The 23,560-nt window shown below is 56.8% G+C and overlaps 1 protein-coding gene and 1 long non-coding RNA gene across 4 annotated transcripts; one reads left to right on the top strand and one right to left on the bottom strand.

Moving 5' to 3' along the window:
- Positions 1-413: 413 nt before the first annotated feature.
- Positions 414-22,356, bottom strand: SLC43A1 (solute carrier family 43 member 1). Of its 2 annotated transcripts, none has more exons than XM_038563236.1 (15): positions 22,129-22,356; positions 20,835-21,001; positions 14,385-14,559; positions 14,221-14,276; positions 14,020-14,096; positions 11,679-11,771; positions 9,674-9,807; positions 8,585-8,763; positions 7,375-7,521; positions 7,244-7,279; positions 6,878-7,016; positions 4,376-4,517; positions 4,066-4,139; positions 2,325-2,448; positions 414-1,191 (listed from the first exon to the last, which is right to left on the bottom strand). In XM_038563236.1, the coding sequence occupies exons 2-15, from the start codon at positions 20,986-20,988 to the stop codon at positions 1,045-1,047; spliced, it is 1,677 nt and encodes a 558-aa protein (XP_038419164.1). In that variant the 5' UTR covers positions 20,989-21,001; positions 22,129-22,356; the 3' UTR covers positions 414-1,044. The 2 variants fall into 2 exon arrangements, with proteins under 2 accessions (XP_038419164.1, XP_038419163.1); XM_038563235.1 differs by lacking the exon at positions 22,129-22,356 and adding an exon at positions 21,556-21,618.
- Positions 1,842-5,892, top strand: LOC111090957. 2 transcript variants are annotated; one of them, XR_005373428.1, is made up of 4 exons: positions 1,842-2,682; positions 5,166-5,257; positions 5,411-5,547; positions 5,753-5,892. It is a non-coding gene; the product is annotated as an uncharacterized LOC111090957 (long non-coding RNA). The 2 variants fall into 2 exon arrangements; XR_005373427.1 differs by lacking the exon at positions 1,842-2,682 and having other exon boundaries at positions 4,374-5,257.
- Positions 22,357-23,560: the final 1,204 nt, after the last annotated feature.

Below are 23,560 nucleotides of genomic sequence, written 5' to 3'. Positions count from 1 at the left end.
AGGGAGAAGCAGGCTCCATGCACCAGGAGCCCGATGTGGGACTCGATCCCGGGTCTCCAGGATCGCGCCTGGGCCAAAGGCAGGCGCCAAACCGCTGTGCCACCCAGGGATCCCCCTCAGCATCATTTCTAAAGCATCCTGCCCTGATCCCCTGTGCTGAGAAAGGCAACTTCCTGAGTGTACCTCAAACCATAGAAAGTGGGGAGAGTAGGAGTAGCGGGCAGGATGTGGACTCCCTCCCGACGCTAAGGGCAGGGCATGGTTAAGAACAGGGCGATGAGCCAGACAGCCAGAGGTGGACAGGCTGGCACTTCAGGTGTCCTACTTAATGCCCAGCCCAACCCGGGTGAGGAAAAGAGATGGGGGTGTGGGAAAGCACCCCCCACCCCCAACAAAGATGCAAGCACACACCATCCAAGTCTCTCACTTCCCTTTTTATTTCTCCTCTAAGACCTGCAAAAAGCAGTACCAGGGAGGGAACCTGCCCTCCAGCTCCTGGAAGGGGCTTACCCCCCAACACCTCATCCAAGACACCGCCAGCACCTCAGGTCCCTTTCCACGGAGGGGAAGGTTGTTTCATGCACACACACACACACACACGCACACACACATGTACATGCACACGTGTTCATGTACATAGGCACGCTCTAGGCATTGCATAGCTGGAACCCTAGGGGTAGCCTGTTTGCCTGTTTGATGATCCCACAAGCCCCCAGGAGGCACCAGGAGGTAGGCCCCTAGGAGGAAGGCCCAGAGAAAGGGCAGCCTCACCTCCTGGTCTCTGCCAGTCTGAGGAGGAAGAAGGCCCAATCCTTCTAGCACAGGGGCGGTCTCCAGTCAATGGAGCTTTGGGGAAAATTTTTTTTAGGTTTTTTTTTTTTTTCCTTTTAGCAAGTCCCTACAAAAATAGAACTTCTTTTGGTATTTATAAATCCACGGCCCAGCTCTGTGTGTATGTTACAGGTAGAAAAGCCATATGAGGCATTCCCTTTGGTTGCTCAAGCCTTGGCTGCCGGTCCTCCAGGTCCCTTGGCCTCAAGAGGTCTACGCAGTCACCTCAGAGCTGCCAAGCACCTTCTTCGGGCCCTCCCAGTAGGCAACATATTCCCTCTGGAGCCGGGCACGGTAGTAGAAGAGGTAGGAAGGTAGCAGGAATCCCAGCAGCGAGAAGAGCAGGAGGCCCAGATTCACCTTCGGGGTAAGGAGAGACAGAGTCAAGTGGGTATCCTCTCATCGCCCTCAGGGGCCCTCCTCAGCTTCCAACAGAGAGGAGGAGGCAGCCATTCTCACTCAGGTCCTGGGCCAGAATGATAGCTATAGCTTCTAGCACTTCCTGTGCTCAATCACGGTTTCACCAATATGTCATCTAATGTTCAACAAGCTCGTCAAGTATCAGAGGCAGGTTTGAACCCCGGCTAGCACCAGTGCCCATACAAGCTGGCGCCCTCTGGGGAGATATTGAGGGAGTCTGGGCTGGTGCCCGATACAGGGCACCTTCCCAAATAGGACCTTCTGGACCTGGAACCTCGACCTCTGAGGCTTGACAACAGGATCCCACTGAGGTTGGTGATAAGAGGTTGACGGGCGGCTAAAGGAGCCGAGGCACGCGGCCGGAGGACAGAAGGCCTGGCAGCCCCAGGACAGGGGCCCTCCCAAGGATGTGGCCTCGGTTCACACCCCGCTCTGCATTACGGGCTGTGTGAATTTGGGCAAATCACCTCGACTCTAGTGCCTCATTGGGGCTGTCATGGCAAAGATGGAGCAAGCACAGTACACGGGGAGCTCAGCACCAGGTGAGCACCCCGTAAACCGTGACTGTCGTTTTTCCATCAGTCTGGTGGGAGAAGGGTCACAAGGGTCACAAGGGACAGGTAGCCCCCTGCAGACAGACAGAGGATCAGCTTCAGGGAGGCAGATGTGTGTTCTGTGTAAGGGAAGGGCTTCTAAGCATGCCCGAGGCTGCTGCCCCATCCCCGAGGGTGTTTGAGCGGAAGGTCTGGAGGTGCTAAGAGAGCACCGTGGCCGGTGAATCCGACTCTGCCTCAAAAGTGGGCAATTCACAGGGCAGCCGGAGCTTATCACAGAGACTCCTAGGCCTGGGGCGGGAGATGCAGAGTCGGCAGGCTGGGGGACCTCACACTCTGGGCGGGGTGATGATGGGCAGCCAGCTTGGGAACCCCCAGATTAGAGACCTTCAGTCTGAGATGCGAGTGAGGGATTCTGTGACATACAAGCCCCCCTTCTCAGCCCCCGACTCCTCAGAAGCACCCTGGAAAGAGGCTCCTGTGTTCCCCCCTGCACCCTGTGCGACCCCCGGTTCTCACCCAGAAGGGTTCTCCTTTCAGGGGTCCCACCATGGCCATGAAAAGTGGCTGCTGGAGCAGGGCAAACACAGCACTGATGAGGGACTGCAGGCCCGTCAGCGTCCCGAAGTGGTTGGACGGGAAACTGCCGATGAGAGGGGGGCCGATGAGGAAGGCGTGTGGTCCCCTCCAGCCCAGCACCCCCCACCCTGATCCACACCCCCGGTGGCAGGTGCCACCACTCGCTGTGAGGCAGGCGGAGGGGAACAGAGGAGCCTCTGTGCATTCGCTGTCTGGACTCTGGCCTCAACGATGTGTGCGGTGACTTCAGGGCCACTGAATTGCCTCCTGACACCTACTGTCTGCGTGATAACAGCAGGTAATCCAACGTCTCCAAGACCCACTTCCTCCGCTAATAACTAAGGCAGCACTGACCTCACTGGGCTCTTCATTTATTCTTCTGACGAGCATTTACATGCCAGCTACTGTTCTAAGGGGCAGGGACGTTCAACGGTGAGCCAAAGCTCCCTGTCCTTTGCCCTCGCAGAGGTGGCCTCTGCACCCTGAGCAGGACAAGCACCTAGAGCGTGGGCTGTGATGAGAGCTAAGGAGAGAAGTAGGGCAGAGAATGCAGGTAGGGGAGTCAAGGGGGTTGCCACCCGATGGCCAGCGGAGGCCTGAGTAAAGACTGGAGAAGGTGAGAATGTTCTGGGAACAGGGAAGAGCAAGTGCAAATGCCCTGTGTAGGGAATACACTGGCGGTTTCTGAGGCATGAGGCAGCCACAGGGGCTGCAGCAGAGCCAGTGGGGGGGGGGGGGGGAGAGGGCGGGGAAAGGGAAGGAAGAGAGCAGAGGGGTCCCGGGGGGTAGACCTTGGAGGGCCTGTCAAGCCATAACAAAGCCTCTGGCTTTTTCTCAGGGCGAGACAAGGCAGGAAGCCACAGAGTGACAGGAAAAGACTTATGTCCCAACAGGTGTCTCCAGCCCCCGTGTTAAAAATAAACGGAAGAAGGCGAGGGCGGGCATGGGGAGCCCACCTCCGGGAGCTGCTGCACTCGCCGCCGGGGCAGGGGGGCTGGGGCAGCGGGGAGGCGGTGCAGCCAAGGAGTGAGTTGCATTTGAAGTCTGTGGACGGGGAACTGGTAGGACTGCTGGGGGCCCCGGACACGGAGCATGAGGAAGGGAAGGAGAGAGCGACTCCATGGCTCTGGCTCAAGAAGGAGGAGGTGGCGGGGCCGCCCTCTGCTGACAGGAGTCAGGAGCCCTGCACCGCGCCTGCCACTGTGGAAGCACTTGTGGCCACACACCCCCAAGTCACTCAGCAGCACTGGCGGTGGAAACCAGAGGGGAGAGGGGAGAGGGAACTGGGGGCTGCCCAGATGGAGCAGGAGATTTATAAGGCAGAAAAGACTGCAGTCTAGAAATTTCTACAGGGCTGACTCGAGGGAGAGAGGAGAGCAGACACAGGACCAAAGCATCATCAAATCAAGAATTTCGGCTTCCTCTAAGGCAGGACCTCCCCGTGCTGGAGCCAGCCTGTGGTGGGGCAGGCTGCCTTTGATAGAGGCAGGGGGGTGGGGGCCCCCAACACAGGAGCTCGGAGAGGGCTGCCCCCCCAGGGGGCCTCCTAGCTCCCCACCAACTCTGAGATGTCAGCCAAACTCTGGGGGGGCAGGGCAGAGGGGCTTGAGGGGGCGCCTGGGAGTCCTTTCAACTCTGGATTCTCTGGTTGGGCGGTGGGGGGGGGTGCAGGCTGACTCACACCGCAGCATAGAGGCTGCCACAGGCTGAGTGGTAGAAACCTCGAACCATGGTGTGCAGGACAAAGGTCACAAACTGAAACCAAAAAGAGAGAGGGAAGAGGTGAAGGGCAGGCGGGGAGGCAGGAGGAAGGATGGGTAAGATGAAGAGGGACACCCAGCGCCTGACAACCCAATCCTGGGAGACAGACCCAGGGGATGGGATCCATGCTTCCGGGAAGGCAGGCGCTGTGTGAAAGGCCCCTTTGGAGGGGTCCTGGGAGGCAGGGGCGGCAGGGGCGGCAGGGGCGGGGAAAGGCTGGAAGTGGGTACCTGGAGATGTAAGCTGTTGATGAGGCAGGTGATGCCAAACCCCACCAGCAGAAAGTTGGTCAGGGTGAAGGCGTTGATGGCATTGGTGAGCTTCTGGATCTTGCGATAGCGTGGTCTGGCAGACTTGGTGGCCGCCCCCTCCCTGAGGAGGACAGGACGTGACTGGCTGCTGCCTCTACCTCCCCAGCACTCCCCTATTCTCAGGCTGGACTCCCCCGTTCTTCTGCTGGGCCTTTGCCACGGGGGCAACAAAGGGAGCAGGCCACGCCTCCAGCCCCATGTTTCTTCAAGTGGGGCTCCCCCACCCATTACCCCAGTATCACGTAGGGCCCTTCTTTAAAATGCAGATTCCAGGCTCTGCCCCCACCCCACCCCCCAAGAATCTCAGGCGCGGAGCCCAGGAACCTGCATGTTGACACAGCCCAGGTAGGTCCCACACACATGGTAGTTTGAGAATCGAGGATGGGAAGGAAGGTGGAGAATCAAGAGCTCTCACATCATCTCCACCGGAAGCCCCTACAAAAGCGTCTCTACCCATCAGCCTGGACAAAAGTAGGTGCTACTCTGGGGACAGCAGCTTGGCCCCTGCCTGTCCAGCAAGCCCCTCTCTGGCACAGGTAAGGGCTCCGAGGGCTGCCCCAGGCGAGAGGCTGGCACGAGGGCAGGCTGCCCATCTACCCTAGACGGAGGACCCTGCCATCAGGAGGCTGGGGGCCAGGGCTGGGGCACCAGTGGTGGGGAAGGAAGCCCCTGGATGGGTCCTCTGATGCCTTCTCTCCCATCCTCTCAGGACAAACAGGAACCATTCGGATTCACACAGAAAGAACACAAGCAGTCAGAAACCCCAGGTCCAAGACCCAACGGTGCTCTCCAGCCAACAAGGTAGGTCTCAATGAGCCCCACTGTGTAGTCCCCTCTCACACCGCACAGGTTGCTCTGTGTGACCCACAGAATCCTCCAGAAGCGATGATGTGTCACTTGTGAGATTTCACGGAGAAAGACACAGAAGCTTCTATCTTGGTCTCCCTCCCCAAGACCCCTCGCTCTGGGGGAAGCCACCTGCCCTGTGGTGAGCAGCCCAAAGGAGAGACCCAGGTGGGGAGGAGGCGCATCTTCTGCCAACAGCCAGGTGATCTCAGGAACGGGTTCCCCCACTCCTGTCACCACCCCAGGTACCTGCACCCGTGGCCAACTGCAGCCTCATGACACCCTGCTATGGTCCAAATGGCTGTGTCCCCCCCAAAAAATTCATATGCTGAAATCCTAATGCCCAACATGATCCTATTAGGAGGTGGGGCTATGTGGGGGTGATCGAGTCACAAGGGCAGAGCCCTCATCATGGGATCAGTGCCCTTATAAAGGAGCCCCCCCCCGCAGCTCCCTACTCCTTAGGCCACGTGAGGACACAGCGAGAAGTCTGCTGCCCAGAAGAGGGCCCTCTCACTCAACCACTGGCTCCCTGATCTGAGACTTCCAGATTCTAGAACTGTGAGAAATAAATCTCTATTGTCTTTAAGCTACCCAGTGTGTGGTATTTTGTGAAACCAGCCCAAAACAGACTCAGACAGACACTGAGCCAGAACCACTCAGCTAAGTCATGCCCAGATTCCTGACTCAGAAATGATACAAGACAACAAATGTTAGCTGTTCAAAGATGCCGGGTTTGGGGGTAATCTGTGATACAGCCACTGATGTCTGATACACCAACTTTCTCCTTTTATTACACGGGTTCTGGAACCTGCTACTAAAAGTTGCGTAATAGGGGCGCCTGGGTGGTTCAGGTGGTTAAGTGGCTATGGTTTCAGCTCAGGTCATGATCTCGGGGTCATGGGACTGGGCCCCGTGTCATGTTCCACATTCACCGGGGAGTCTGCTTGAGATTCTCTCCCTCTGTCCCTCCCTCCACTTGGGCTCTCTCTCTCTCTCTCTCTCTCTGTCTCAAATAAATAAAATCTTTTTTTTTTTTTTAAGGATTTTATTTATTTGAGAGAGAGCATACACATGCATACACATGTGAGAGGCAGAGGGAGAGGGACAAGCAGACTCTCCACTGATCAAGGAGCTGTGGGCCTTGATCGCAGGACCCTGAGCCTCAATCAATAGTTAATCAACACTTAAGCAACTGGGCCACCCAGACACCTCAATAAATAAAATCTGTTAAAAAAAAAAAAAAGAAAAGAAAAGCTGTCATCTTGGGTAAGTTACTTAACCTTTCTGTGTCTCACCGTTCTCGTCTGTGAAACGAGGACAACACACCAACCTCAGAGAGCTGCTGCAGGACACGACAGGACAATACAAGGTGCCTCATGCACAGTCAGCGCTTGAGGTGAGCTATACCTCTTATCAAGCAAGCCGTGCCCACCCCCCCCCCCCGCACTGTTTCCGCATCTGTAAAATGGGGAGAGGCTCCTGCTCTCCCAGGGCTTTGGGGAGAATGAATGAGATGCTGGGTGTGAAAGTGCAGAGAACATGAAAAGCTGTGGCCATCCCTGTGCAGGTCACCTGGCGTCTCCGAGGGCAGTGCCCTCACTGGGGGCGTCCACACAGTCCTTGATCCGCCAGTCCATGATGTAGCCGATGAGCGGGCAGGTGAGGAGGCACAGCAGCTGCATGGCCCCAAAGATGGAGGAATAGAACCCAACTGGGCAGGATGGAAAGAGGAGTGGAGTCAGGAGCTGGCACAAGGGATGCCAGCCACCCATGGGTGTGGTTACACACTTCCGGTGTAGGAGAAGGGGTGCCAGCAGGGCCTCCCCCTGACCCCAGGTTCTTTGAACACCCAGAGTTCCTAGGGCAGACCCAGGCTCCCTATAGTGTGGGCAGCAGTGGGGTGCGTGTAGGCCGGGACCCCAAGTTTCATCCCCCTACCTGTCTCCGCCGCCTGCTTTCTCAGGATGTCTGTCTCTGATGGGGGATGAGGAGAGAAGCCAGAGTGAGAGGGGCTCAGCTGGGTGACCCACCCGCGCCCCCAGCCCCCAGCGGGCTCCGCAGCACCTCACCATGCTCCTGGCCCCCAGTCACGAGGTACTCCAGCATCTTGTTCATGGCAGCCATGTAGAAGATGACCCGCAGCTGGGTCATGCCCATGGTGAGGAGGCTCCACAGGAAAATGGGGGAGCAGAGGCTCTGGCGGAAGGGGATTGACTCTGGGGAGACACCAGAGGGCACCCCTGAGCTCCCCATCTTCCATTTCCCGCAGAGTGTCCTGCAGATGCAGTTCCAGAGGGGGCTCCAACACTCACTAGGTTCCTTGAGAAGGACTGGTTTCTTCAAAAGTGAATGTTTCAGACCCACTGGCCTCCAGATTCTTGCCCAGTTTTATAATGACTGCAACATTTCCGGGTGACCTCTGGATGCACACTCTGGTGTGGTCATAATAACTCTAGCTACTATTTGTTAAGCACTTACTATGTGCCACACACTCGACACGTACCATTCCACTTACTCAAAGTGTACAAAACCCCGCCTTTGGCACATTCTACAGTTGAGGAGACAGGCCCAGAGCTCAATGACTTGCTCAAGCTCCCGGGGCTGGAAGCGGCAGGTCGCCAGGCCCACTGTGCCAGGAGAGGCCAGCAGCAGGGGTAACACCCTCACACCTGCACACCCTTGTGCCTGTAACAGAGCTTCCACGTCTGTGGACCATTTAATCCTCACTTCCCCGTTCAGTGGCGGTTATTGCTGCTAGTTTAAGAGATAAGGAAAGCCACAGCAAGGTTATGGGATCTGCCCAAGTCACGTGGCCGGTAACTGGGGAGCCAGACTCAAACCCCCATCTCTGGACTCCAAGGCAGGTGCACCTGCCCTAACCTGGGAGTGGACACCTTGGGAAGGGGTCCAGGCAGGTGGCCGCAGCGCCTCTGCCAGCCAGCAGGGGGAGCCAGCCAGCCGGGCCTCCGAGCCGCCCCTCACCTGGCAGTACCTGAAGCCAGGGGCTGGGGGTTGCAGGGAGCCTTAAGGAAACCAGCTGGAGAGCCTGCCCCATGCTGGACGCTCCTCCCCCCCTCCCTCGCCCCGAAATCCAGCACAGTACCCCTAAGCCTGAACCTCCAGGACTCTCTGAGCTCTGGTTTCCCCCCACTCTGTCAATTGCGAGCAGGCCTGCCCCACCTACATCACCGAGCCTTGAGAGAAGGGGAGAAAATGAACGTAAAGGTGAGGACCCACCCTCCCTGTGCCCCAAGGCCAGCACCTTGACCAGACACTCACTCTCAGGAGGGCTTCCCGAGGCACCGCGCACATCCTGGGATGAGATGAAGACGTCAGCGCCCTCCTCCAGGCTGGGGGCCTTCTGGCTCAGCCGCTGGCCCACGATGGTCACGTGGGTGTAGAAGCGGTCCCCTGTCACCTTGTGATCTAGGGCCAGCCCGCTGAGCTTAATCTTCTTCCTGCCGGCAGCCGGGCCAGGGCATGTGGGAAGCAGCTATGCAGGTCCCACCCTCAATGGCCCACCTCTCAGGGTCTGTTCCGGTCAGTCCCAGGGGTGCTGAGCACCCGCTGACCTAGCACTGACGGACATGGCCACTGACGAGCTCCCTACTGGGCTCGGGGCCAGCTTAGCACCCAGTAACTGAGGGGTGGCTGAGTCCATTTCCACCTGGGCTGTTGCCATGGAGGCAGCATTAAGAACTCAGATTCTGGAGTCAGCACTGGTTCCAAGCTTTAATTCACTCCCCCTTCAGTGGTATGACCTTAGGAAAGTCACCTTGTTCCCTGAGCCTTTATTATTAATGGAGTTAATAACAGAAGCCACACCACAGGACTGTTGAGAATGGTATGAGAACTACTCACAGCGCCTGGCCTGTCGTGGACACTCGATAAACATGAGCTTTTTGACGGGCACCCTATGTGCCTCGTTGTGGAGCACCCCCTCTCCCTCACTGACCAGATAGGGGGTGGGGAAAAGTTGGCATGCAGGTGGCCCCGCAAAGCGTGGGGTATTTGAGTCTCTGTATCCCCCTCCTGGGACCAGATGGCATGTGGCACCGTTGCTGGGGTCCCTCCTACTCTGATCCCACCCGCCCCACTCAGAAAGGATACTAAGAGCAGTAGTCACCGTGTTCTGCACGCCTGTTATGTGCCACGTCTATTCAAACACTTGTGGGTGGGGAGGATCAAGCCCATTGCACAGATGAGAAATCAGAGGCCATCTGCAAATGCAGGTCTCTCTGACGCCAAAGCTGATTCTGTGCATTGCACTGCCACCCGCCTACCACACCATCCCTCCCCCACCACCCCGCCTCTCCCTCCACAGGGAGGAGGGTCGCCCTCCCAACACAGCCCTCCACAGCCACTCACGTGTAGTTGACTTCCTCAGGAGCAGGAAAGGCTTCGCTGGGCCAGTTGAGGGCACAGTTGAGAAAGATGAGACAGGCCAGGCCCGACCAGGTGAACATGATGACCACAAAGGACACGCCGGCATCGTAGATCAGCTGTGGAAGGAAGGGGCAGGCCCATGGGGGTGGTCGCCTAGCACCACCTCTTCAGCCCAAGGCAGACCCCAGGCCCCAGTGGCCCTACACAAGGCTTCTTCTACCCCATTCCTGGCGCCTAATTTGCAGAAGAGGAAGCTGAGGACAGGAGTTAAGAGTCAGACCCAGAAGACCCACCATGCTCTTCCTTTTTCACCGCAGCCCCCTAATGAGGCATGAAAGAATTCCCACAGGGAGCTGAAGTTGCTGGCCACGAGCACAAAAGGTCTTTGAAATATCAATTACTATGTGAAAAAAAGGGCACATAAATCGGCCTAGGAGTCCATGTGCATGTTGGCTTTCAAACAAAAATGCCATTTCATTTTATGTACAAAAGAGAAAAATTAATGTTCTAGGTTTACCAGGCCTGTGTTTATCTTGCCCCTTCCTGGAACATTCCCCAAGGGAAAGACAAACCCAATCTGAGAAGCCTTATCTCACCTTTCACAGGTGTTCCCCAGATACAACAACAGCGTGCGTGTGCGCACATGTGCAAGGGCTGTGCCCAAGGCCTCCTGGCCCTAGGACAAGTAGATTCTTTTTTTTTTTTTAAGGTTTAATTTATTTATTCATTAAAGACACACACACAGAGAGAGAGAGAGAGAGAGAGGCAGAGGGAGAACCAGGCTCCATGCTGGGAGCCCGACGTGGGACTCGATCCCAGGACTCCAGGATCACGCCCTGGGCCAAAGGCAGGTGCCAAACCGCTGAGCCACCCAGCGATCCCCGGACAAGTAGATTCTGAATTGATTGGGATTCTGTGCCAGTGGGGGAGCAGGCACATAAAGATGATGTCCCTCCTCTTGTCCTCCCTGCCTGGGATGACAGACACCTGCCCTCCCCTCGAGCACCTGCTCAAAGCTCCAGTGCTGCCTGAGAAAATTTCTGCTCTTTCTGAGCCTGGGGCTTTGAGGCTCTTTCTTCCCTGGGGACCGGACAGAGCTTCAAAGAGCCACGGCCCCAAGCGAGTGGGAGTAAGACCTGGCTCTGCACACCCGCTGTCCGGGTTGAAGAGGAGGGAAGACAGGCACTTTCTATGCCTGGTGCTACCTGAACAACTGATGACCACCCCCACCAACGCACTCTCAAACTCTTCTGGGGATGCCAAGCAAGCGCCTTCTAAACTAACCAACCCAACTGCCCAAGGTGGACCCTGAAGGGTATCCTATGGCCCAGGTGACAGCGTGCTTTAATCTTTTGATAGCAGAGGAAAAAATAAGGCCCCAAGTCAGAACTGAAGCCTTCTGGTTCTAGTTCCACCAAGTGGACCTGTTCAGGCTCTAGCCCACTCTAGACTATTTTCATGACCCTGGACCCAAGGCAACCAGCCTTTCCAGGGCAGGAGGAGACATGGCTGGAAAGGTTGGTTGAGGCCAGAGAGATCCAAGGGCATTGAATGCATATTTGTGACAAGGTTGGACTTGATTCTGTCAGCGAAGCAGGGCAAGTGCATGAGCCAGGCCTCCAACTAAGATCATTCTGGAAGTCATGTGAATGACAGACTAGAGAGGAAGAAGGGGCAAAGGCAGGGAGACCAGCGAGGATGGCTTGAGCTAGCCCAGGAGAGAGGATGGAGGCCTGGCCCAGGACAGTAGTAAGGGAAAAGAGGCAAAGCAGGGAGGTCAGATCTGCCGGTCAACAGCAGTGCCCGGGCTCATCCCATGATGCTTCAGTGCTCTGCCCCATGGTGTTGGGAATTGACTTCTGCCCGGCAGGGGCAGGATCCTCAGACATGCCGGCCACTACTCGTCCAGCCCCACGCAGTTTAGGGGTGGAGGCAAAAAGACAACACAGGTGGCCTCACCGCCCCCCACCCCAAACAGTTCTAATACCTTGATTCCCGGGAACGTGATGGCAGAAGAGGCGTAGGAGCCAATCATGAGGGCCATGAATGTGGACCGCAGGTTTCCAAACATGTTAGGCAGCTAAGGGAGGGAAGCAGCCCCAGTGAGCCAGGAGCACCCCGACACTCGCCCAGGGCGCCCTTGCCCAGTCCTGTGGGGTAAAGGCTGGATGCATCCAGGCTTTACAGCCCTCAAAGATCACAGTCAGAAACCAGCTAACACCATCCTAGAGACTTCCCAGTGCACGCTGGCATCTCAAAGCTTTCCAGGATTGCCCTCAAAGAAAAAAAAAATTGTCATTTTTACTTAGCCACCCCGCCTCTGGGTTTCCCAAGTTAGTTGTTTCCGGAACTTTTCTATTGTGTGACACCTCTTAATAACCCATGCAATGGGGGTTTAAAAAAATAAACGAAATTAGTGCAACCCATTTGACAGATGAGAAAACTGAAGCCCAGAGAGGGAGAGCAATGAACTCAAGTTGACAGAGCTTGTGAATGGCTTTCTCCCCCCTTCTGGCGATCCTTGCTCCCTCCCAGGCCGCGAGGCTGTGACCCTGGCTGGTTCTGTAGTTAACCCTGCTGGTGGTCCCGGTGGCCCCCATCTGCTGAGCCAGGACAAGTCCTGGGAGGTGCCAGGGAGGGAAGGGTGGAACTAGAGGAGGGGGAGGAGCAGGCCAGGTGTCCGCCGGGTGGCTCCGAGCAGAGCAGGCCCAGAACCCGCACCCCTAGAGGCCCGATCATACGCTCTGCTCTCCCTGGCCTGCGCCAGGCCCTCCGGGGAGGAGAAAGCAAAGTCACGCTGCTGCTGCGTCCACCCAGCAGGCCCCATGGCTGGGAAGGGCCTCGGATGCCCTACCAAACTCCCACCCCCTCCACAGCGGGGTGGCCCAGGCCAAGGGGGCGGCCTCAGGGCCTCGGGGGAGGAGGATGGTAACCGCAGAGGAGGGAGTCGTCCACCAGCTTCCTAGTGGCCGTGAAAGAGGGGTGGGACCAGGCTGACCCCCACCCGGGGGGCAGAGGCTTCCCTGCCGCCCCCGCCGGCCGGTAAGGCGCGCGGCCAAGGACGACAGGACGCCAGGGATCGAGCCCTACCCCCTGCGCCCCCGCCCCGTCCCGGGCGCTGTCCCTGCCCAGCAGGGCGCCCGGGGGCGGGGCGCGAGGCCGACCGGGCTCTAGGGGCAGAGGGGCTGGGCAGCACCGCACGTCCCCGCTCGGGTCGGTCCCGGGGGGCGGCGGCCGCGGGGGCGGGGCGGGGGGCGGGGCGGGCGCCGGGCCCTGCCATTGGCTGGAGATTACGGGCGGCGGGCAGGGGGGAGGGGCGGCGGGCGGCCAGGGCCCCCCAGGAGGGCGCGCAGGGGGAGGGGCGGCGGGCGGGCAGGGCCCCCCAGGCCGGCGGGCAGGGTCGCAGGCTGGGCGCAGCACGGGGCGGGGCGGGGCAGGGCAGGGCAGGGCAGGGGCGGGAAGGGCTCCAGGGGCCGGGCCGAGCAGCGGCGTGGAGAGGGGGCTGCGCAGGGGGCGGGGAGGAGGGGATCCGCTGCCCCGAGAGTTGTGAAATGTCCCAGGCTGGAATTAAGGGCGGCTGCGGGTGAGGTGAAATTCAGCCAAACACACCCAGTTTGGCTGTCAGGACGCGGCAGGGATAAACAGCCCGGGGCTGGCCCGGCCAGGAGGCCCGCTCCTGCCACACACACTCACATGCCTTCAGCCCTGACACTCACTCACATACGTAAAGGTACACGCTCAGAGCAACACGCGCGCCAAACACACATACGTGAGAGGCCGAGCCACGTGGAAAAGCTGTACGTGTAGACCCACCACGGTCAAACCCTGGCTATTTTGCATGGTTTAACCTAAAGCACTCACAAATGCATTCCTCTACACACGCCCTTCCCCATGTAGGGCATCACACAATACACAGTGTGGCGAACACACACACAGGCTGCCCCTTCCCTGTCACTTGCCAGACACCCAGTTGTATTTTCTTTCCAGCACTTACGACTGCGGACATAGCCCCCACAAGGAAGTTCAGGGAAGTTGAGAAAGTTGGCAGCTCTGTTTGTGCTGTGGCCTTAGTGCCTAGAACCCAGGCCAGCAGACGTGATGTGCTCAGGACACACGCACACCCCAACAACCACACTCACACACTGCCGCGTCCCCACACGCACAGCCTCACACCTACCCTTGGCTGCAGCCTACAGTTCCAGGCACACGTGTGCATTTGCCCTGCGGCCAGGGGCCCCTCCCTCACCCACTCTCCCCCTCCCTCACCTACTTCTACCCCCACCCCACTCCTGGATGCCCTGCTGCCAAGTGGGGCCTGTCACACTCACCGTGAGTGAAGAGAACGTTAGGCAGATGCCACCAAAGCCATTCAGGGACAGCGCCAGGAATATCAACGGAGAGAGAACTGGGAAGGGGAGAGGGTGGGTGAAGGCATTTGGGGAGCTGTGGGAGGCCAAAGGGAGGACCTGGGAGGGCAGATGATCCGCCCATTGTTTTCCTGTGGGCGCACAAGGGGCCCAACAGCTCACCTCTGGTGTCCCGAGAGGCCAGGGCCATGAGGGTGCAGGACGCAGCGAAGCTGGCACTGTGGAGACCCAGGGAAGGGGAGGAGTTGCCCGTGAACACTGAGCCTCTCCTCCCCGTGCAGAGCCAGCCCCTGCCTTCCGCCCCCCCCCCAACCCAACCACCTCACCTGCCCACCAGCCGCGTGGGCCGGGGGCCGAAGCGGTCCATGAGGATCCCCAGGGGCAGGGTGGTGGCGCTGAGCACGAAGGAGCCGATGGTGAAGCCCAGGTTGAGCATCTCTTCCTGGCGGTCGCAGCTCAGCCACTTGCGCTGCTCATCCCGGGTGGCGTTGGTGGTGTTTGCTGAGGAAGTAAGGGATGGCTCAACACGTGGCAGCAGGAGCACTGGGCGCAGGAGACCCGGGCCTGGAGTCCAGGCTCCTGAGCTCAGATCCCATGCTTATGACTTACTGTCAACCTGGAGACTTTGAGGGTGGCCCAGAGTCCTTTCTACTCTGGAGTCTGAGGACTCTTCCTCAAGGTAAACCACCAATTTGAGTCGTGACAAGTTAATGAAAAGGTTAATGGTGGTGGGGGAAGGAGGGTGGTTCACTTCACTCAGTGCTCACTGACTCACGAGGTGGCTGTTCCCCTGCCCCGTTTGTCGCCTGGGTACCACTGCCAAGGGCGCACTCCGGGTGCACCTGGAAGGCAGCCAGACCAGGGTCCCAATTCTCACCACCATCCCAGTAGCTGGGCAACTGTGAACAAGTCCCTTCCTCTCTCTGAGCCATAGGCCCCTAGCCCGTGAGAGGGAGCAGAGGAGGCCTAACCCCCCAGTTCCTTGGGAGATTTAGCTGGGGATGGTGAGCTTTGCCCAGGGCCCAGCCCAGAGCAGGTTCTCCTGAAACAGCTGACGGACGGGTAGATGGTGGTCCTCCTGGAGGGTCACACTGTGCTCAGCCTCTTCTCTAGGTGCTGGGGATCCCACAGTGAATAAAAACAGAAGCTCTCAGCTCTCGCAGAGCTTATATCAGATACTAAACAAGTAAACAAATGGACACTGATTTAGAGTGACAGGTGTGCTGCGGCGCCTGGCTGGCTCAGTCAGTAGAGCATGCGGCTCTGGATCTCCAGGGTTGTGAGTTCAAGCCCCATGTTGGGCATAGAGCCTACATTTAAAAAAAAGAAAGAAAAGAAAAAAGAGAGGTAAAGAGGGACAGGTGCCATGAAGAGAACAAAATAGGAGGATGTAACGATGCCTGAATGCTGGGAGGGGAAGCATCTGCCCTGGGTTGGGACAATGACTCCTGACTTCAAATATCCAAAGGGCATGCAGGCAGCAGAGGGATGAAGTGACCTGTGTGTTAACATAAGGAAGAACATGAGGAAGAAGTTTTGGAATGGGCTTTGATGTTTCATAATCATTAGTTATTTCAATGTGTATCAGAAACACACACATAGGGCTGCCTGCGAGGCTCAGTCCGTTGAACATCCGCCTTTGGCTCAGGTCATGATCCTGGGGTCCTGGGATCCAGTCCTGTGTAGGGCTCTCTGCTCAGCGGGGAGCTTGCTTCTCCCTCTCCCTCTGCCTTTCCCCCTGGCTTGCGCTCTCTCTCTCTCTCAAATAATAAATTCTTAAATACACACACACATATACATACATATGTATGTGAATGTGTTGGAAAAACACATGCATGTATATGTATGTATGTTAGAAACATGCATACATTTTTCCAATATATTCACATACATGTGTGTATATGTTTCTTAACCATCTAGATACATGCATGGGTGTGTATTAGACACATATATATGTATGATGTAAGTACAATCAAACCCAAGATTCCAAGGATATTACACTTTAAAATTAGGCTAATTTTTTCAAACGAGTTGGTTTAAAAGGAAGCATTAAGTAAGCAATACCTATGACAAAGAAAAGGCAAAATCATTAGGGTGACCTACAAGTGACGGTGTGTGAAGCACTGGAAAGCAGGATCAGGGTTAGATATTCCACCTCTAGAGCCAGATGAGCACATTCAAATCCTGGCTTCACTGGCTGTGCTGATACTCTGAGACTCTGTTATCCCATCTGTGAAATGGGGATAGTGGTGGGTTGCCACCCCCTTGGAGGCTGGCTAGCTCTGAGGCTTGCCACATACAAACACTCACACAATGACCCCATTTCCTTAGTCTACAAGGTTGGTGAGCTGGTGAGCCCCTCGTCGCACCTCAGTGCTTCACCATGCTGCATTCAACAGTCCCATTCACCCAAACACTTATAGGCCTGAGCTCCAGCTAGTTGTCTTGTCTACAGTGGGACTGCCCCAGGAGAACTCTACACTCAAGAAGGTTGGAGATGTCTACACCATGCCCATGAGGACCAGGAGACAGGTCCTGGAGTCACAGCTGGGGTTGAAATCTCACTCTGCTCCTTATTACTGTGTGACCCCAGGCAAGTTATTACTGAGCCTCACTGAGCTTCAGCTTTCCCTTCTACAAAATGTGTTAATAATAATACCTAGATCACAGATCTGCTGTGAGGACTGAAGACCTAACTAACAAACAGTGAAGACCTGATGAACTTTAGGCGTTGTTTTATCGTTTTGGCACTTTTGCTGGATACACAGCAGTATGTGTTAAATTGAACTGCTCCTGACTGAATTCTGAGTGATAGACCCCTCTTCAACCGCGACACCCCTAAAAGTAGTTTGACCACCCACTCCAGGGGACACCTTGAGAGAGAACAAAAAACATCATGAAGACAGAGGGTGCGGCCAGGGAGCCCCGAGGTAGGAGCTAGTGAGCCCCCCGATGATGAACTCCACTTTTGTCAAATGACATCATTTGGTCCTCACATCACTGCTCTCTGGCAAGAAGGATGCAGGGCATCCGCTCCGTTTCATGGGCTTAGAAATGGAGATCCAGAGAGGATGGGTGACTTGCCTAAGGTCACAGAGCAAAGACAGCAAAGCTGGGTCCAGCATGTAACAATGACCCCCACCTGTCGTCCACATGCTTGCTCTCATTTCATATTCACAGCAGTCCTGCGGGGTAGGGATGATTGGTCCTGTTTTACACATGGGGTTACTGAGATATTCAGAAAGCTAAGTAAACACCTGAAATAAGCCAAACGACACACAGAGTTGGAAGCCATGCTGTCTGGATCTTTCCAGACACCATGGGGACACACATTCCTGGTCTTCTTCTGCGTTCTTGTGACCCTGTAGAGGAAGGCTGGGACCACAGTGAACGTGACTTCAGGAAGCAGGAAATAGGGGTGCCTGGGTGGCTCGGTAGGTTGAGCGTCTGCCTTCAGCTCAGGTCAGGATCCCGGGTCCTGGGATGGGGCTCCCTGCTAGGCGGGGAGCCTGCTTCTTCCTCTCCCTCTGTCCCTCCCCCCACTTGTGCTCTCAGGCTCTCTCAAATAAATGAATAAATCTTTCTTTCCCTCTCTCTTCTTTTCTAAAAATTTTATTTATTTATTCATGTGAGACACACAGAGAGAGGCAGAGACACAGGCAGAGGGAGAAGCAGGCTCCCTGTGGGGAGCCCAATGTGGGACTTGATCCCAGGACCCCAGGATCACGACCCGAGCCAAAGGCAGATGCTCAACCACTGAGCCACCCAGTGCCCAATAAATACAATCTTTTTAAGAAAAACGTTAACAAAAAAAAAAAAAGAAGAAGAAAAACGTTAACAAGAAGCAGAAAATAGTGCTTTTGGTAGGCCAGCATGTCTGAGGCACAAGAGGGTACAGCACCCCCAGTCAGCCTGATGGCTCAGACTGATGGTTAGAATGAGTCGCCTGAGGGAAGGAGAGCCAGGGGAAGAGAGACAGCTATGCCTTGCTTTCCAAGAGTGGATAAATAAGTTCTGAGAAAGAAGGAGGGTTTGCTTTGGTCACCTCTAGTGACCCCAGACAAACCTGGCTCAGTTACATGCTCACTTCTGGACAGCTCAACACACCAGGTGGACACCTCATACCACATACAGAAATTACCCCCACACAGACCCAATATCTAAATGTAAAAGCTATAGGGGGTTCCTGGGTAGCTCTGTGGTAGAGTGTCATTCATTCTCATGAATGAATAAATTATATCTTTAATAAATAAACAAATAAATGTAAGAGAACTATAAAAACTCTTAGAAGAAAACACAGACATAAGTCTTTACGACCCTAGGTTAGGCAAGGATTTCTTAAACATGACACCAGAACTCACATGGCAAAGAAAAAGATAAACTGGACTTCACCAATATTAAAAAGACCTTTGTGCTCCAAAGAAGAATGTGAGAAGATCGTCCACAGGGAGAACAAGATTTTGCAAATCACAGATCTCATAAGGGACTTGCATCTAGCATATAAAGAACTCTTCCAACTCCATGATAAAAGAGCAAAAAACCCAACTTAAAGATGGCCAAGGGATCCAAACAGACATTTCTCCAAAGGAGATATACTGGGGGCCAAGAAACACAGGAAAAGATGCTCACCATCATTAGCCATTATGGAATTGCAAATCAAAACCATAAGAATATAATACTTGTATCCATTAGAATGGCTATAATAAAAAAGATAAGCAATCATCAGTGTGGGTGAGGATGTGGAGGAACTAGACCACTGGGGGGAACATAAAATGGTGCAGCCACTGTGGGAAACTGTCTGGCGGTTTCTCAAAATGTTAAAACACAGAGGCACCCGGGTGGCTCAGTCAGTTAAGTGTCTGCCTGGTTCAGGTCATGATCTCAGGGTCCCGGGATCGAGCCTCACACTGGTCTCTGTGCTTAGCGAGGAGTCTGTTTCTCCCTCTCTCCCTGCTTGTGCTCTCTCTCTCAAATAAATAAAATCCTTAAAAAAAATGTTAAACACAGAGTTACTAAATGAACTATAATTCTGCTCCTCAGTAAATACCTAAGAGAAAGGAAAGCATATGTCCACACAAAAATTTGTACCCAAGTGTTCACAGGAATATGCATAATGGCCCCAAAGTGGAAACAAATGCCTATAAACTCATGAGTGGATAAATAAAATGTGACAGATCCATACAGTGGACTATTTTTCAGCAGTGGGAAGAAACCAAGTCCTGACACCTGCTACAATGCGGATGAGCCTTCAAAACATCATGCTAAATGAAAAAAAAAAAAAAAAAGCCTGTCACAAAAGACCACCTATTATGTCATTTATATGAAATATTCAGAACAGCTCCTATCACTGATGTGGCACAGACTACTACAAGTGGAGACAAGAGAGGGCTCCCCAAAGCCAGAGGTCATCCTGAAGGCCAAATTCTTCAACAGAAGAGCTGATGAGAAGATTATGGGGGAGGGGTGGCTATATCCTGGGAGCTTGAAGCCCCAGAGTGGGAGGTTTACTAAATGGTAACAAATGGTTGGCAAACTAAGCAAACTAAGCACTGCTAATGGGTACAGTGTTACTTTTGGGGGTAAAGAAAATGTTCTAAAATGGATTATGGTGATGGTTGCTTCACTTCTTAAACCGTATGCTTTAAATGGGTGAATAGTAAGGTATTTGACTTATATCTTAATAAAGCTCTCACATGTGTTTTTACAAAGCACAGGTGGATGGATGGGCAGCAAAAGGGAAGCCAGAGTTTGGGGGTGATGGAAATATCCTAAATGCTGATTGTGGTGGGTGATGGTTCCTGGGGTCACATCTCATCAGAATGCGTGATGCAAATTAATCTTTGAGAAAGTTGATTTAAACAACTACAACAACAAAGAGAGGGAGTAAGGCAGGAAGAATGACAGGATGGGCAGTGGCAAGCATCAAAACCACTAGGTGACAAAGGGCCAGTCCTCTCCAGTTTGCAGGGGAAACAGCTCAGAGGGGACCTGGACTCCTCCCCTCCAATCAGGAACCTTAGAATTCCTACTTCCTCAATAGGGGCCACTCACAGGAAGCCAAAGCAATTGAAATGGAAAAAAGGGTTCCTCCACAATGCCTGGCCTGGAGGACTGGAGGTTTATTAACCTTGTGCAGGTGGGTGATTTGAACACCTGGGGGCTCAAAGCCCTAGAAGAGGAAGGACAAAGACCTGTTATGTTCAAGTGCACTTTGTAGCCTTACAGGAGTCCTGGTTTTAAAAAAAAAAAAAAAAAAGAAGTCCCTCACCTGGCTAGGTGCTGCAGTTCTTCTAGAGGTCTCCATCTTGCTCTAGCTAGAGCTGAGGCCAACAAAGACTTAGGACTTTGCCCAGGAGTCTTGGGGTCTGAAAGCCCAGCAGGATCCCCAGCACTTGGTGGACTGGATTAGATAAATAAGGACGCCTGGGTGGCTCAGTGGATGAGCACCAGCCTTAGAAGGCTCAGGACTCGATCCTGGGATCAAGTCCCACACAGGAATCCCTGCAGGGAACCTGCTTCTCTCTGTGTGTGTCTCTCATGAATAAATAAATAAATAAATAAATTCTTAAAAAAAGATAAACGAGGTAGAGTGGGCAAAATGCCACCCAATCTGTAGGTGAAGTCTGAAGGGCTCAAGAAGGGTGGCTGTCCAGCTCCTGCCCAGGGCTCCTGCCCAGCAGCCCTGCAGTCTGTCCCCTGGGCCACCTGTTCTCTTCCAACTTCCACCTGGCCCTTCTGCTGCCCTCCCCGGCGGGACCTGCCCCTCCTGGGCATACCTGGGCACAGGCTGGAATAGAAGCCCTCCTCCTTGAGCATGATCAGCAGGGAGCCCCAGCCCAGGAGCACCGCGGAGAAGAAGAGGTTCTCCAGCACCGCGGTGCAGGCCATCCACCAGCGCCTCCGGTACGCCTGCTGCAGCGTGGGGGCCATGCCGGCCGCGAGCCTGCACAGGAACACGGCGCTGAGCGAGCCCCCCCCCCCCCGCCGGCCCGCGAAGGCCCCGGGGCCCGGGCCTCCCGGCGGGGGCCGCCAACCTGGCCGCGGGCGCACCGGCTGTGCCAGGAGTTCACGCGGCGCCGGGCTCCCGCCGGGGCCACTGTCGGAAACAAGGAAGGTCCCGGGCGAGCGCAACAGATTCCCGGCGCCCGCCGGGCTCCCCCACCCGGGCCGGGACGCGCGGAGCCGGCTCCCCGGGCCCCCACCCGCCCTTCCCCGAGTCCCCATAGGTCGGCGCGGGGCAGGGCGCGTCTGAAGCCCCCGCCGCCGGCATCCGGCCGCCGCGCCAGGAAGGACCCCCCGAGGCCGGCGGGAGGAGGAAGGGGAAGTCTGCAGCTGCCCGGGTCACCCCCGCCCCCCGACCCCTGCTCCGCTCCGGGCCGGCCCCTCCCCCTCTCCGCCCGGGCGCCCCGCGGCCCCGCGCCCCGGGCATCCCCGCCGCCGCCCGCCACGTGGAAGGGGGCCCCGGGCGGGGGGGGCGGGCGGGGCGCCCCCACTCACGGGGCAGCGCGCGGGCGCAGCCGAGCCAGCCGGGCTCCCGGCCGGGGAAGGGGGCTCGCGCGGCGGCAGGAAGTCCCGCGGCCGCTGACTTCGTAAGGACTGTGGGGCGGATGGGCCGGCGGCCGGCGGCGGGCGTGTCTACCACAGGGAGGGAAGGAGCCCGAGCTCCCCCCGCCGCGGCCGCGGCCGCCGCCACCTCCGTGGGAGGAGACGCGGCACGGGCAGCGCGGGGGCGGGGGCGGGGGCGGGGGGCACGGGGCCGCCGGGAGGGGAGGGACCCGCCGGGGCAAGGGGGCGGACGGGCCTCAGCGCCCGCATCTGTGAAATGGGCTCTGGTCCCGGCGTGCCCGCGGGTGCTGCTGCTCCGCACCGGGGGAGCGCGGCCGAGGGGGCGGCGGGGAAGGGGGCGCCCGGGGGGCCGCAGGAGGGAGGAGGGAGGAGCGCGCTTGGAGGGGCGCGCAGCGCGCCGCGGGCTCGGGGAGCGGGTCTCTCTGCGGAGCCTGCGGGCGTCGGTGGGAGCCGACCCGGGCGGGGCGGGCTCTCCGCGGACCCCTAACCGCGGCCGCTGCTCACCTCCGGTCGGGGGCGGGGGCGGGCAAAGGCGCCTCCCGCGGCCACACTCGCGACGGCCCGGGGAGCGCAGCGCCCAGGCGGCGCGTCCACACTCGGCGTCCGCTGCCCCGCGGCCCAGCTCCGAGCCGCACCCGCGCTCCGACCTCGCGCGCCGGGGCCCGGCCGCCCCGGACTCAGCGCCGCCCGCGGCTGCCCCGGCCTCCTCCGGCCCCTCGGAGCACGGCGGGGAGCTGGGGACCCGCCGGCGCCCCCGGATCCGCGAGGCGGGGCACACACCGAGGGGATCGCGGAGCGAAGGCTCGTATTTACACTCGTCCCGGGCTGCGCCCCGAGGTCGGGGCGGGGGCTCCCTTCTCTTCCCCTCCCCCTAGGTCGAGTTTCAGGCGCACGTGACTCGCCCTCTGGTCCCCAGATAGCCTCTCCGGGCACACGCCCCAGCACCCAGTATTTCCACCCCCACGCTCGCCCCCGCCCTCCGCCCTCCGCCCTCCGCCGCGGGCCCCCCAGACGACGTGGGCAGCGCCCCCTGTATCCGTGGTCAAAACAGGGGACGACTCAGCTGCGAGCCGACTGGGCGCGAGGCAGGGCGGCCTTGGGTGGGGTTTTGAACTGTGCAGCTGGGAGTAGTGTTTTCCGAGAAGCAGAATGACACGAGTTTCCTTGGGGTTGGTCAGCTGGAGGTCTGCATCTGGACTTTGAAAGGGGCTGGCCTGGGTTACCTTGGGCAAGCTGCTTAACCTCTCCGAGCCTCGGTTTCCTCCTCCGTGAATTCGGATAACAGTACCTAATTAGGGAGGCTGGGAGGTGAAGGATGGACCTGGGGGTTGTGGTGCAGGGCAAATGCTGAGCTCGGAGCTCAGGAACGCGGTAAGTGTTCCTTGTTGCTGCTGCTGTGGCTATTATCATTATGTCTGAAGACCTGGTGACAGGATGCTTCCAGACCCTTACTGATTCCTGGCAAATCTGTCAACCGCCCTGAGCCTCAGTTTCCTCGTCTGTAAAACAGAGGGGAGGTGTGGGCTAATGAGAGGAGGCGAAGGCCAGTCATTACAGATGTGAGCTTAACACGGCGTCTTAAGAGTGAGCCGTGATACCCACAAAGCTCTGTGGCAATTTGAGCAACTGCCCGGGAAGACCTCAGAAGAGAGGGGAATCCCCGAGTTAAACCATCAAGCCAAGAGAGAGGAACTCACATTTGCTGAGCAGCTACCAAATGCTGGGCACTTTCCAGACAAAAATCATTAAATCCTCAAAACATTATGGGCTCATCTCAACCTCACAACTTTTCACAGGGGGAGAAGGCTGGCGGCAGGCAGCTGGAACATGGTGGGTGGAGAGCAGAATGGGAAGTCAGATCTTCTGGCTTTTAAGTGTGGCCCTTTCCATTCCTCCAAGCCAGGAGGAAGAGCAAGAGCAAAAGGCTCAGCAGGGA

This window comes from Canis lupus, chromosome 18 (assembly GCF_011100685.1).
Source record: "Canis lupus familiaris isolate Mischka breed German Shepherd chromosome 18, alternate assembly UU_Cfam_GSD_1.0, whole genome shotgun sequence".
Classification (NCBI taxonomy): domain Eukaryota; kingdom Metazoa; phylum Chordata; class Mammalia; order Carnivora; family Canidae; genus Canis; species Canis lupus.
Note: the sequence above shows the minus strand (reverse complement) of the source record. Positions and strands in the feature narration are given on the sequence as shown.